Source organism: Diplotaxodon limnothrissa, linkage group LG3, assembly GCF_057381915.1.
Source record: "Diplotaxodon limnothrissa isolate DT_005_m linkage group LG3, D_limnothrissa_male_GT1.1, whole genome shotgun sequence".
Lineage (NCBI taxonomy): Eukaryota > Metazoa > Chordata > Actinopteri > Cichliformes > Cichlidae > Diplotaxodon > Diplotaxodon limnothrissa.
The window spans coordinates 23,994,696-24,010,215 of NC_140598.1; the positions used below are offsets into that span (position 1 = coordinate 23,994,696).

The 15,520-nt window shown below is 41.6% G+C and overlaps 1 protein-coding gene across 1 annotated transcript in view; it reads left to right on the forward strand.

Annotated features, from left to right (window-relative positions):
• LOC146635042 (CD226 antigen-like) overlaps window positions 1–10,917 on the forward strand; it is a 48,308-nt gene extending 37,391 nt beyond the window's left edge. Inside the window, exons 3-4 of the mRNA XM_085350015.1 lie at window positions 8,674–9,012; window positions 10,736–10,917. Of these exons, the coding sequence (XP_085206141.1) occupies window positions 8,674–9,012; window positions 10,736–10,917 (521 nt within the window). The remainder of the gene's footprint in view (window positions 1–8,673; window positions 9,013–10,735) is intronic.
• Window positions 10,918–15,520: the final 4,603 nt, after the last annotated feature.

The window sequence follows — 15,520 nt, forward strand, 5'->3', positions numbered from 1 at the left end:
TACCCTGAGTTAACGAAAACTCTGGGTTTTCGGTTTCACAAAGCGAGTTTAGATTAATCCTGAGTGAGTTACTATGACGACACACTCCGTGAAGCTAACCTGCCCCCTAGCAGGTTTACTACAACTAACCCTGACTTTCTCCGCCTCTTTGTCGGAAACCTGACAGTAGGAAGTGTCAGACATGGCGTGCCCCTTCCTTGAAGAGCCAGTAGATGTTGAAGCCCAAATTCTCCGCAGAGCTCTCCGCCGGGAGAGAGTGATTAGAGCGCGTTTGGACATTTTATCATTTCCTGATGATTTTCTGTGCGAACGTTACCGTTTCTCAGCACAATCTATAATTTATTTGGATAACATCCTCAGGACTAATATTGCTCATGTGACACATCGCGGACATGCTCTCAGTTCATTACATATTATATGTATTGCACTTCGGTTTTTTGCAAACGGGAGCTTTCTGTATAATATTGATGACGCTGAGCACGTTTCCAAGGCTACCGTCTGTCGGGCAGTCAGGAATGTTACAGTTGCACTGAAACGTCTCCTGTACTCGTCTGTGGTGCTCCCCGGTCACAGACCCACAAGATTTATCAAAGAGAGATTCCACAAAATTGCAGGTATCAGGATGAACAAAACTTAATTCATGATGTGGTGATATTTGAACTACTACTTAAATTTTACATTTATTTTCAGGGTTCCCAGGCGTGATTGGCTGTATAGATGGCACTCACATTCCAATCATTGCTCCTTTGAAGGAGACTATGTGAACAGGAAGTCTTTCCACAGCATTAATGTGCAGGTACATAGTTCCCTGTAGCATTTCAAACTAACAAGTTATTTCATTATAGTAATGGATGCTAATTTGTGTTCTCTGCACTGTGAAGATCATATGTGATGCTGCCAACATTATCACAAATGTGGAAGCCAAGTGGCCAGGCTCTGTGAGTGGTGGTGGTGGAGGACCCCCACTTGTTTTTCGGGCCTCCGCTTTTTTTCTGTTGGCTATAACGGGCCACATTTGAGCATACAGAGTAAGCAAATATGTACTTGTAATGTGCTCAGATAATTTCAATAAGTGCTTACAGAAAGAAAATTAATGTAGCCTCTAACTGCAATTGATTTACATGGGACAAACAGACCAAGCACTATGGCTCATAATACAATTACACCTTACCTGTTTGGACTATATTTTTATATTTCATTTTTACTTGCTGCCAGGAACGTTTGGGGCCTGTTGGGTTGCACCTGCGCTCACATCACGTCACAAAATAAAATGTATAAAATAAAAAATAAAATAAAATAACGTGTTAAATGGGTGGAAATCCCTCGATCAATGTTTAAAGTAACACTCACGCATTGACTCTGTCGGCTATGTTTTGCCATGCATGCTCCCTGTCTTTTGCAGCTGTGGCTGTGTTACTTTTTTTCCGCAAAATTTGCCTGTTATCGGCATATGCTGCCATCAGAATTTCGGCCTCAAGCGCTGTAAAATACATTGACCGCGCCTTCTTTCCCTCCGTCTCCATGGTGACTCGCTTAATCTGTGCTCCACTAATCAGGGCTTTATGTATCCTCGTGCGCGCGCTTAACTTGGGGTTAAAGCAACTCCGCGTTGATTGAACTAATTGTTATCAGCCTTTCTGAAACCGAATATTCCGAGTTGGACAGTTCGGGGTTACTCAACCCTGAGTATCGTTTTTCACTCTGAGTTTTCTAAACCGGCTTCCTGAAATAGGGCCCAGTATCGACTAGTTTACATGTTGTTAAGAATAATAATAATAAAGAATTATTTTCATATTGATTCAGTTTGTCTGTGTGTGTGAAGGAGACACGAGGCTGGGTGGACACTCAGCTGTGACAGAGACAAAGAAGTGTAATGTGTGTGTCAGTGTGATGTGTTGTAGTGTCAGGAGTCAGTATGCAGCTACAAAGCTTTTTGTTCAGTGTACAGAGATTGAAAATGTGACGTCACTCAGGGGTAAAACCGCAAATAATAATAATGGATTGGATTTATATAGCGCTTTTCAAGGCACCCAAAGCGCTTTACAATGCCGCTATTCGTTCACTCTCACATTCATACACTGGTGGAGGTAAGCTACAGCTACGGTTGTAGCCACAGCTGCCCTGGGGCAGACTGACAGAAGCGAGGCTGCCATATCGCGCCATCGGCCCCTCTGGCCAACACCAGTAGGCGGTAGAGTAAAGTGTCTTGCCCAGGGACACAACGACCAGGACAGAGAGCCCAGGGATCGAACCGGCGACCTTCCGGTTACAGATGCGATTCCCAACCCCCTGAGCCACGGTCGCAAAGAATTCTGGGAACTCGTGGCAAGAGGTACTAGCGCACGCAGGCTTTCAATTGAACTCAGTTACACAGCGATAAAAAGAAACACAAAAAATGGCAAGAAGCTGTTGTATTATTAACTGCAATAGCCGGTCGCATGACAGCCACGGAAAGCCGACGGGTAAAGAGATCGGTTGTTATCGGATTACGTCGTTGAAGAGAAATTGTTCGAGCCATGTTTCCGAAGTAACAAAGAGGCGACTGGATTGCAGCCATTCAAAGACCAAATATAACGTCCCAGAACACTCCAGCTCACAGGTTAGTCTGCTCCAAGCATTCCCACAAAGGTCAGTCTGCTGTTGTAGTTAATACGTAATTTTTCTTAACATAATTGGTGATATAGGTTACAAGCAAGTCTGGCGCTGAACAGAAATTGTCACGCTATGCTCCTTTATTTATTGTGCATAAATAGTAAATTGTCCTGACACAATATTGTGTTTCGCTTCTGTTATTATGGTACATTGACAAAAACATATACTTTTATTCACAGGATAAAACAGTTGTTTTGTATCACTAATTGTCCAGTACGATTACAGCATACAATATTATTGTCACTGCTACATTTCTGTGATGCGTACCAGAAATTATTTCCACTGCTAACTAATTACCGTTGAGCTCAAAGGTCCTATTAATAAACGGTTAACGAATGTGTATTTATGAAGACGATTTGTGAGACTGGTAAACTTATGATATGTACGATGGTCTTTACTTTCTACACGGTTCATTTCAAGGTCCTGCACCCATCTGTCGGTAAACTGTACCTGGGCTTGTTGCAGTGACCTGAAGTTACTAAACTTCATGAGTGTATGCACTCACTCCAAGAACTGTATAATTATAAATATGAGCGTGGTGAAAGTTGGGCAGCACTAGAGCAGGGCGATATGGCCAAAAATATTTATCACGATATATATTTGAAAATTTGCGATAACGATATAACTGACGATATAATTGATGCGAGACAAAATACAACTCCACAACATTACTAGCGCAAAAAGACAACCTTCCATTTATTTTCACTTAAACAAGAAGCTGGTTTTTATGTACATTAAAGCTTTATAAAAATGTAACAGTGCAAATGCAAATTCCTTGCTGAAAGTTTAACCAAAAGGCATTTCCAGTAGAAATGGGCTGACATATCCTGAGCATAACCATGTATAATATCCACTGAAGTTAAAAAGAGGTGCTTTGCAACATTAAACTGCAGTGTGCAGTACGTATTTTTCGGACCATAAGGTGCACGGGATTATAAGGCACATTAAGCGAAACAAAGCAGTCAGATAAATCAAACTTTATTAAACTCATTCTTCTTGCTTCCTCCACTTCTGTACCATTGATTCATTAATGTTGAATTCTCTGGCAGCTGCTCTATTCCCATGTTGTTGCAGTATATTAATGACTAACCTCGTATTGTGGATGGATTATCTCAGTTGTTCTCCTGACTGAAGTTTGGTCCGTTTACAGCATCCTGCCATGCGATTGCATTTGTCTCTAACCATGAAGAACCTTCACGTTAACTTTTATAAGTGGAAAAGTGTTAGTGTTCGTCCTCCAGCTTCACTGTTTATGTTATGCTAACATAGCTGTGTCGCTAGCGATCAGGTAGCACATCATTATATACCTGCTAGCCCAACTTCAGTAACCCTACAAACGTCACTGCTGTTTAGTTTCCTGTCTTCATTTATGTTGGAAGTGATAGCAGAGCTGTACCTTTTAATTCTTTCAGAAATCTCTCAGTCAGAACATGCAATATCCTGCTTAGGTAACTAGCGAAACTAGCGAGCTAACTTCCGCTAGCTTCCTGCTAACTTCTAACTCCGCTAAATGTAATAAATTTGGTTTTCATGGATGCCTGGAAGTTAAACTTTATAGTTACACCTGGTTAAGCAGCAATGCTGATCGCTTTATTAAAGATGAAAGAATTTAGACAGTTTTTAACTCTCAGTGATGCTGCAGTGTTCATTTGACCTGAAGCATACGGAGTTTAGGACCCAGTTTACTCCCAGATTTAAGAGCATCTTAGTCCGACAAATACGACAATAACGACGGCCGCTTGCATGTTCTGCAAAAAAATGTGCTTTGTTGTGTATCTGACGGACAAACACCAAACCAGTTCCACATCACTGAAGTTGCACCATTTTTACAAACCAATTCTGGTTCATCTGTTTCACTCAACAATCGGCCATGTGCGTATGAAAACAAGGGCACTGCGCATGCGCGTTTTACTCCCATTCTATCGCGATATTTCATTTTCCTATCGTTGCCTAACATTATACCGGTATTACCGTGAACAGTATAATATGGCCCAGCCCAGACAAAATACGTTAGCACGCTAACGTATTTTGTCCCTCTGTGTGCTCCTAAGGGTCTAAACCTTTCACTGGTTTGATTTTTTTCCTCGTATCTTTTCTTTGACTTTTCATCAAGTCTGTCTTTGTACGGACCGGCATTGTTCTCCTTCGTTTTGTACATACCTTTTTGGGGGGCAAAGAAAAAGCAAGAATTTATTGGAACCGAAGAATGAACGTTTTGCGGTGCTGCAAATGCTTGCATTTGATGCAGGTACTTGGATTGTTTTGCCACGAGTTCCCGGCATGCAATGCGCGAAAGTCACGTGGTCTGTCAATTTCTATACAAACAGCTGTAGCTCCATAAAGGCAGCATGCAGAGACTCACAGTGTCTTATAATGAGAGGCTGCTTTCTCTCACACATTATGTTCACTTATTATCAGCACATGTTGTTGTTCTGTGGAAGCTAACATCTTGTAGTTTCTGACACTTTGCATGTTTAGCATGAGGCTAAAATTCCCCTCAGTGGGTCACTGGTGACCTGCTGGATGTTCAGAGGTTCATTAAATCCAACATGACTAAAAACTCAAATGTCAAAGGATGGGGATGGGTGTCCAGGTACACACCGGCTCACTCCTTGGTGGCTGCTTATCGGGGCCTGGAACCTGGGGCTCGCTCGGGCCACTTTGGAGGTGGGGTGCCCTCGGCTTCTTGGCCCGGGGCTCGGTCACTCTGGCACAGCTGGCTGCCGGCGGAGCTCACGGGCACGTCACTGCAACTCCCCCTGGCTTCTGCTCCGCGGCTGCTGAGTGAGCCCTCATCTGGGACTCTCCTCAGCTCTTACTGGGACAGTGGCGCGGCTGCCCCTCTGTTGGTCTTCCTTGGTCTCTTGTCTTCTGGGGGCCTCTGGATGTCTGGAGTTTTGATCTCCGCCATACCTGCTTCATGCCCTGGAGGACGGGGCTGTGGCCCCCCCCCCACACCCTCTAGCAGATCATTACATGAAGGAACCTTTTAAAAAAACAAGCGCGTCCATGCTCACAGGTAGGGCTGCACGATTAATCGTTAGAAAATCGCGATCTCGATTCATACTTATGTGCGATCTCATTTCCAAATGACAACGATTTAAAAAAAAAAAAAAAAAAAGACGACAACGACGACTGTACCGCATTTTGATCCGGGACGTACTCTGCATGAAAACAAGCGCTCACTCTTCCTGCTCAACAAATGACAAGGGCGGAGCCTTATACCACGTGATACAGAAGCTGTGCCGTGTGATGCTAAAATTAGTAGGGAAAAAACAACGGAGAGCACGTCAGGGATGACGAGAAAGTGACTGGAGAAAATCCATCCCGGTCAACCACCCAAACATCAATAACGGGAACCTTATACAGCGCTTCCCTATACACGTCGAACTCCCGCAGGCACAAAGAAATTACGGAGGCTATCACTTATCACCTGACCAAAGATATGGCTCCCATCAACACTGTGCAAAACGAGGGATTTAGGAAAATGATCAACACCCTAGACAAACCCTACACAGTGCCGTCCCGCAACTATTTTTCAAATGTTGCACTACCTGCTGTATACACACAGTGTCGAGCAACGGAGGAGACGGAATTTCAAGCAGTACAACATTTTGCAGCAACAACAAAACGTGAGACATTTGTTGTTTTTATGTTTATTTATTGTTTTTATGTTCAGTCTCAACTGTTACGAAGTTGATGTGCAGTTAATAAGTGCAATAAATATTGGAAAAGAAAATCGTGAGAGAATCGTGATCTCAATTCTAAGCCAAAAAAATCGTGATTCTCATTTTATGCAAAATCGTGCAGCCATGCTCACAGGTGTACACACGGGTGATCACACCCACAAACTACACCCTTTTTGGCTCCTACCTCAAAGCACACTGTGCGCTGTCGATCTTATGTGCTTCACAATAATGTCTAATATTTAGTATTTACTCTCATATTCCCATATACAGTGGGGCAAAAAAGTATTTAGTCAGCCACCGATTGTGCAAGTTCCCCCACCTAAAATGATGACAGAGGTCAGTAATTTGCACCAGAGGTACACGTCAACTGTGAGAGACAGAATGTGACAAAAAAATCCATGAATCCACATGGTAGGATTTGTAAAGAATTTATTTGTAAATCAGGGTGGAAAATAAGTATTTGGTCAATAACAAAAATACAACTCAATACTTTGTAACATAACCTTTGTTGGCAATAACAGAGGTCAAACGTTTACTATAGGTCTTTACCAGGTTTGCATACACAGTAGCTGGTATTTTGGCCCATTCCTCCATGCAGATCTTCTCAAGAGCAGTGATATTTTGGGGCTGTCGCCGAGAAACTCCCGCCACAGATTTTCTATGGGGTTGAGGTCTGGAGACTGGCTAGGTCACTCCAGGACTTTCAAATGCTTCTTACGGAGCCACTCCTTTGTTGCCCGGGCTGTGTGTTTTGGATCATTGTCATGTTGGAAGACCCAGCCTCGTTTCATCTTCAAAGTTCTCACTGATGGAAGGAGGTTTTGGCTCAAAATCTCACGATACATGGCCCCATTCATTCTGTCCTTAACACGGATCAGTCGTCCTGTCCCCTTGGCAGAAAAACAGCCCCATAGCATGATGTTTCCACCCCCATGCTTCACAGTAGGTATGGTGTTCTTGGGATGCAACTTAGTATTCTTTGTCCTCCAAACACGACGAGTTGAGTTTATACCAAAAAGTTCTACTTTGGTTTCATCTGACCACATGACATTCTCCCAATCCTCTGCTGTATCATCCATGTGCTCTCTGGCAAACTTCAGACGGGCCTGGACATGCACTGGCTTCAGCAGCGGAACACGTCTGGCACTGCGGGATTTCATTCCCTGCCGTTGTAGTGTGTTACTGATGGTGACCTTTGTTACTTTGGTCCCAGCTCTCTGCAGGTCATTCACCAGGTCCCCCCGTGTGGTTCTGGGATCTTTGCTCACCGTTCTCATGATCATTTTGACCCCACGGGATGAGATCTTGCGTGGAGCCCCAGATCGTGGGAGATTATCAGTGGTCTTGTATGTCTTCCATTTTCTGATGATTGCTCCCACAGTTGATTTTTTCACACCAAGCTGCTTGCCTATTGTAGATTCACTCTTCCCAGTCTGGTGCAGGTCTACAATACTTTTCCTGGTGTCCTTCGAAAGCTCTTTGGTCTTGGCCATGGCGGAGTTTGGAGTCTGACTGTTTGAGGCTGTGGACAGGTGTCTTTTATACAGATGATGAGTTCAAACAGGTGCCATTCATACAGGTAACGAGTGGGGGACAGAAAAGCGTCTTACAGAAGACGTTACAGGTCTGTGAGAGCCAGAGATTTTCCATGTTTGAGGTGACCAAATACTTATTTTCCACCCTAATTTACGTGAATTCATGGATTTTTTTTTTTCACATTATGTCTCTCACAGTTGAAGTGTACCTCTGGTGCAAATTACTGACCTCTGTCATCATTTTAGGTGGGGGAACTTGCACAATCGGTGGCTGACTAAATACTTTTTTGCCCCACTGTATCATTGTGATGTTGTTTGTTGTTATTACTCTTGTTTTCTTCTGCTTGTTTTCTTTTTTTCTTTCTCAACAGGTGATCCAGGTGATTGTTATATGTATTTTTTTTTCTGCTTATTTAGTTGGTTTTTGTTTTTTTGCCCTTTATCCCCGTCCCTCTTCTCCGCTGTTTCCCCCCCCCCCCCCTTCCTTTCTCCCTTTTCTTTTCCTCATTCAAGTCTGTCCCGTATCTAGCAAGTGAAAATAAAAAATAAATAAAATAAACAATAAAAGGTGAATCAAATGGACCATTACGGCAAGGCTGGGATGGTCAATTTGATAAAGTAAATCCGTTTGGCATCTTTCTTTGCCTTTAGACAATAATTCTGATGGCAAAAGAGCCAAACGGGACAGGCAAAAAAAAAAGTCAAAGGAAATAAACAAAATATTTAAAGTCAATCATTCTGATCATAACTGTACTTTGACCTTTAACCTCTCTGCTCTGTGTTGTTTCCTCTTTCAGACCTGAAAACCATCACAGCTGAGTCTGGACAGAAGAACGTCACCCTGCCATGTCGAGTTACAAAAAACAACGAGATCATAGTTGTAAACTGGACTAGAGCTGACCTGGGAGATAAATATGTGCTTTTGTACCAGGATCATCCTGATCTAGCCAACCAGCATCCATCTTTTAAGAACCGGGTGGATCTGCAGGACAGACAGATGAAGGATGGAGACGTGTCTTTGATTCTGAAGAACGTGACGATTAATGACACTGGAACATACAAGTGTCACATTGTCCAGCAAAAGGGAGGAAACATGACTCTAATCAACAACATCTACCTAAATGTTGTTCCTCCAGGTGAGTGAGTAGAGTTGAGTGTGTGTGTGATCAGAGGCGAAGCTGCTTCCTGGTTGTTGATGTTTGTTTGTTGTATGGATGAGCTGGTGGATGTCAGAGGTAGACAGATGTTTCTCCAGCTGTTGTCTTTGTGGCTGGTAGTCTAGAGTTGTAGAGCAGCATTGTTTGGTTAGAGCAGAAACAAAGACATTTATGAATCCGTCTCTTCTTCTCTTGCTCTCTAACTCGTCTGTAAACATGTGTGGGGAAATGTCTTTATTTAAAAACAAGAAACCCAGAATCTGACCAAAACTGCAGCCTCCATCTTGTTTTAAAAATTACCATCAATCAAAAGAAAACCATTCCCATTATCTCAACACTGCTGGAGCATACACTGGCTGATGTGATGATTTGGCAATATTTAGGCCAAACTAAGCTAGCAGTTCCTCTGAATACATGCAGTGTTTATTGTAATATATCTTGTGTATATATCTTTACTGTAGCTGTGTTGCTGATCTCTTGCCTTAAGGTTCTTGAGACCAGCTTGGACCGATCTACAAAGTGTAGAGGAGACTGATCACATTGTGGCTTTGAACCTCTGAAATTATCATCATCCCTGTGACTTTTTGATCAGCTGTAATAAACAGCTGTTCTGTCATGGCGTTATCTAACTCTGATTTTTGTTTTTAAATTAATGATTTAATCTTTGTACTATAAACTTACCCGTCAGAGTGAAATAAATAAAAGCAACAATGTACAGTTTGTCGGTGTAACAGCTGCACTGAATATTGTAAATCTTACAGAAAGTAATTCACAAATTATCTGAGTTGATGATCACACTGAGCTCACTGAGGTGTTGTAGTTGAAAAAGTCCTCTTTTAGCTGCAACTTTGAAAGCAGTCTGTCAGTTTGAACTGTTTGAAGTGCTTCATATATAAACATTGTAAACTGTGTACACAGTGTAGTTTGGTTGGTGTAACAGAGCTGTTATCACTGAAGGTTCAGATGTTTCAGCCTCATAATAAACAAACACATGTTCAGAGACTTGAGGATTTGAAAGTGTCAGATATGTTTTAGCGAACTCTCACAGATCTGCAGCCAAACTCTGTGTGTGTGTGTGTGTGTGTGTGTGTGTGTGTGTGTGTGTGTGTGTGTGTGTGTGTGTGTGCATTATATAGAACAGCTGGATGAACCCAACATGACCTCTGATAAGCTCTCACAGGTGTGTTAAATGGTCATTTCTGTTTTTATAATTGTTTCTTTAGTTATGGCAGCCATTTTTTTGAAAACCAGATTGCAGACTGCAGTTTTAGTCAGATCATGTGTTTCCTGTTCTTAAATTAAAAGCACAACCCGAAACCCACCAGTATGAACATTTTCTCACTTTATACATGTTGTGAATTATTTTTTAACCTAATCTCTAGTACAGTGGTTCTTAACCTGGGTTCGATCGAACCCTAGGGGTTCGGTGAGTCGGTCTCAGGGGTTCGGCAGAGCCTCCACCATGACATGCATGGCTCAATTTGTGCACCAGTAAAAAAATCACATTTTATTTTTCACTAAAGAGGGGTTCAGTGAATTCGCATATGCAGCTGGTGGGGTTCGGTACCTCCAACAAGGTTAAGAACCACTGCTCTAGTAGTTTGTATTAATCTGTTCTCCTGAACTACAAGATGATTCTGTTCTGTTCTTCACTCATCACCTACCTGACAGCTGACACCTCACACCTGTTTCTCACCTGCAGGTCACACAGGAGGACTCACAGAGGATGTTAAACTGATTGTTGGTCTGTGTTCTCTTGCTGTGCTTCTTCTTTTTCTTGCTTTATGTTTCCACAAAACATATGGAATCCAGAAATCCTTTGCTTTGTTTTGGAATTTTGTTTTGCACGGAAGGTGGTCAGTCCCTACAGATGACAACGAGTAAAAACAGTTGCTTCTCTGTCCGTAGTGTGGTTATTTTAAATATAAGAGAGAGAGAGAAGTTTAAGAAATTACTATAGCCACTACAGTGGCCATCAAAACGGTGAAAGATTATTGCCGTAAACAGTTTATTTTGTGACACCACGAAACAAATAGCATTCATAGCGTATATTATGAAACAATACCAGTTTTCATATCGTCATCCGATATATATCCTCATATCAAACAGCCCTGTTATATAAAGATTTTATACTGTTGTACAAATGATTCCGATTTTCTTACGTTGGTGCTTTTTTGAGTCAAATTTGGCTCGTATCTCTTCAGATGAAGTTTCAGATCCACAAGTTTGGCTCAAATTAGAAACATTGTGATTTTTTTTTAGGGAAATTTGACCCTGTGAATATGTACACGTCATGTTTGTGTGGATTTTTAATGAGATAGTGATGTCAGAGGTCAAAGGGCACCTCGAGGTGTTCACACCACATTTCTTCTGCTGCCCACAGAAACAGACTCTTTCAGTGAATTAGTAAAATAATGCATGGAGCACATGAAGAACAGAGGTCGTACATGTCTGACCAACTCTACAGCTGCTGAAGTGGATTCTGGGTCTCTGACTTCCTCCCACAGTCCAAAGACATTAATGAGTGTTTGTTGTTTAGCTGTGTGAATATGTGGTCTCATACAGAACTTTATGCTCAGTGAACATGAGTACATCACATTAGCACATGAAGCCCAACAGTGTGGCATTAATCACTCCAGCAGTGTGATGAACTGATGCTCTGTTCTCTGGTCTGACCAAAGCTTTAACTCCAAACATCTCTCCACTGTTAGAGCTTCTGCACTGTTTCAGGTTCAGTTCAAATAATGACTCTTATTTTTATGGCCTGATGGTGTGAAGCTCAGCTGCTCCACTCCTTGAGATTTTGTACCAAAGTAAGATGGATTGTGCCTTACAAACCAAACTAGCTGCAAAACTTTTGTACTCTTCACTCTTTGACCTTCTTCAAACACCATGTTTTTGTGTTTGTTGTGTTTTGCTCAGTTGATGTGTCCACTTTACCTTCATGAAGACTGTTTTTCTATATCGCTGTAAAAAAACAAACACTTTTTTAAAAAGACAAAGACGGTTATGAGTGAATTCCTTCTGTGAACAAATGAAATATAAGCAGTATGTAAGAGATAATAAAGAATTACATGTAAACCTGTTGAATGATATTTTTTTTTTCATTGTTTTTGTTACAGCTTAAACCTTCTGAGTCTGTCCCTGTAATAACAGACAAAACTATTTCTGAAGATCCTTTGAGCACTAATAGACGTCTTCCTCTGTAACTGAGTGCTGAGCGTAAACATGTCTGCTCTTTATTTCTGTGCCTGTAAACAGCTCTTAAATATGAAACAGTGGATGGATCTGATTATAAAATTATAAACCTGAATCTGCCGTGTGACCAGACTGATCCCTGGAGATGGTTTATAGTTGTAATAATTAATTGGACATGAGTTTATATGCAGATTGTTTTTGTGTTCATCTTTCATGGATTCAACCAAAGAAAGAAGAACTACATGCGTTATGCTTGAAAGATTCATATTTCAGTATTAAATAAACACCTTCATCTGTCAGCTACAAGGACTGAAAATGAGTGAAAAAGCAGCCAATGTCCAAAGAAAAACTTTGAAAGAGCCTCAGAAAGCTGGAGAACTGCTGCCTAACATCACGTTAAAATTTCAAAGACAGTCTGTCTGCTTGGAATCAAAACATGAAGAGATTGATGGTTCAACACTTTTGCACAGTACTGTTAGCCAATGTTAAGTTACACCACAATATTATATTTATGGACTATTATGACATTTTCATGAATTTCTAAACAGGTGACCAAAGAAAATCTCTACATGTGATCCAGAGGAAGTGCTGCAGCAGCTGCATGCTCTGCAGCACTTCCTCTGTTGCTGCTCGTTGTCGTTGTTATCTCAGAGGGCAGAATTTAATCCCAGACTAAGGAGATGTGACACTGTCACTGGTTGCAGTTTCTCATCTCCACATCTCTCTGCATTCAGTTTGTTTCCAGTGACGATGACTCTTATTTTTCTAGTGAGGAAAATTTTACACAGTTAATAAAGTTGTTCCTCTTTACTTTTAAGTGTTGTTGGACTTCCTGCGTTGTTAGTTTCTCATCCTCTCCCTGCACCTTGGAAGTCGGTGAAGTTTTGCCACAAATTTTTGCTGCTAGGAAAATTTCACTCCACACCATCACACTGGCTCCATCTTTGACAAAAGCTTGACTGGATTAGTGAGAATTACGGTTTTAAAATAAAGTCAAGAGTCACTGACTGCAAGAACACAGCAGCTTCCTGTAAATAACATGACTGTGATCAGAGTACAGGAGAGTAACTGAGTACACTTCCTCTTTGTTATGAAGGGGATTTTTTTTCTTTGTATTGTGTCATTTTTTCTGAGCTGGAGTCAGTCACACAAACAGACTGAACAGGGTGTGTTCTGTGCAGCACCTGCATGTAAAACAGAAGCAAAGCTGTTCCTGTGAAATGAAACTGAAAGCCTGTCTGAGCGTCTCCCTGTAGAAAATGGAGGCTGAGCTCAGTCAGATCACTCAGCCTGCAGACAAAATGGAGGAGTGTTTGAGACGTGCAGATAAACAGTCACAGCTTAGTGTCGGCCTCTGAGGGCTCAGGGCCGTCCTGGTATCAAGTGCATGACGGCTCTCTGCAGACACTTTGAGTCCTTATTCACATTTTCTATAAGTCCTCATCTCTGTGGACCTGAGGGATTACCCACAGTTCATAGTGCTGTGATGGTCAAAACATTAAGAACAAGGATGGAAATAAATAAATAACCAAACTGAAGGCTCCAGTCAAATATCCCAGTCGGCAAGTTTGGGATATTTGACTGGAAATCTGACTGGAAATCCCTGAGCACTGTGCAGAGGACTCTGAGGACTGAGCTTCTGTGAGAGCTGCAGGATTATAAAGTGACCTCTGTGATGTGCAGAAGAGCACAGAGCACGACTAACTGTCAGATCATCAGCTGACACTGTGACACGTGCCTGTATGTGCACATCTTTACTTTTAATAAGATGTTTCAACATGCAGACGTTAATCTAACACAGTAACAGCTGCCTTTGTTTCAGATCCAGCAGAGAAGAAGCTCATTCCAGTTCACTGACAGAGACAAAGTTTTGGTGCTGTGGTAACGACTCTGAGCTGATGAAGCTCTGATAACTCTGATAACATCTCCCTCCCAGTAATAACCTCCCAGCAGCAACTGCCACAGGCACAACGGGCACGAGTCAGGAATGTTTCACGGTTCAACTTCCTGCAGTTACAGTGAAACAGTCTTTGTAATTCACATCTGTGTGACTCGTTTAAGTTTTCTTCTTCTGACAGTGAAACTCTTACAGATACAGATGTGATGCTGCTGCACATGTTAGTAAATCTGTCTCTAAATCTTCTTTAAAATTTCAGCCTTTGTAGTGAACACATGTTTTTCAAACACCAGGGTCAGAACACACTGTGGAAAAGTAAGGTGCATGTTTTGTAGTCCATCTTCTGGTCATTGTAGTTTTTACCCTGTGGACGCTGTTAACGACAGACGAGTGTAAGCTCATTCTCAGCACACGGCTCTGTTACTTTCCTAACTCCTTATCAGTTCTCCTAGTGACTTTTCCTTCACCTCATTGGTGTTTTCACTGAGGTCAGAGAAAGGAGGTTAGGGAAGGAGACAGGAGAGACTTTTAGAGCACACAGGTAACGGCTAAACTGAGCATGAAGGTGTGTCTGAAACATGCTGAAGCACGTCTGGTGCAATGATTGCAGTCTGCTCCAGGGCAGCTGGAGAGTCCTGTTTGGAGTTTTCCCCTTTTGAAAAATACAATAACATCCAGAAACTTCTTAACTATTTTCAGAAAATAGTCTTTGAATGTGTTTTATTTTATTTCGTAGGATCCATTAGAGTGACAGAAGATACATGTTAGTGGAGAATTGTCAGAGTGTTTAGTAAGAGGTCAGCGTGACAGTTTATGGTTCACCTCTCTATGTGTTTGTTTCCATCTTATGTTCTTATATGTTGTTTGTTTGAAACTTATGATCAGTATTTTAAAGCTCTTAAACTGAACTCAGACACTTAACAAACTGGTCAGACATTGAAATGAATGGTTCCTCTGAGTATTTGAACCTGCTGTTGTGTTGCTTTTGTGTGCTGGTGTCACTGATGGCTGCTGCTGTGACAACAGACACACAAACAGTTTGATGTCATCAGAAATCCCTCTGGAAATTGTTGGAATTAAATAATTTGCAGTGCCTCGATAATTCTATGCGTTTTATTAACAATAAGTGTTATAAAGTTATATAGTATTAAGTGGACACAGCCCTGAGAAATAATTGGATTATTGGATGCCTCTGAGGAATCAAAAGAACAAATGAGTATTTACAAAATACTCAGAAAAAAAAAAGACAATTTATGGTTTGAAGCTGATGTACTTTCACACTCCAACACTGTTATTATGTCCTGCAGTCTGAGTGTATAACAGCACTGCCCCCATGAGGTCAAACTGAAGCATTGCACATTATAATTCTCATCCAGTAAACTTTAAACCTCT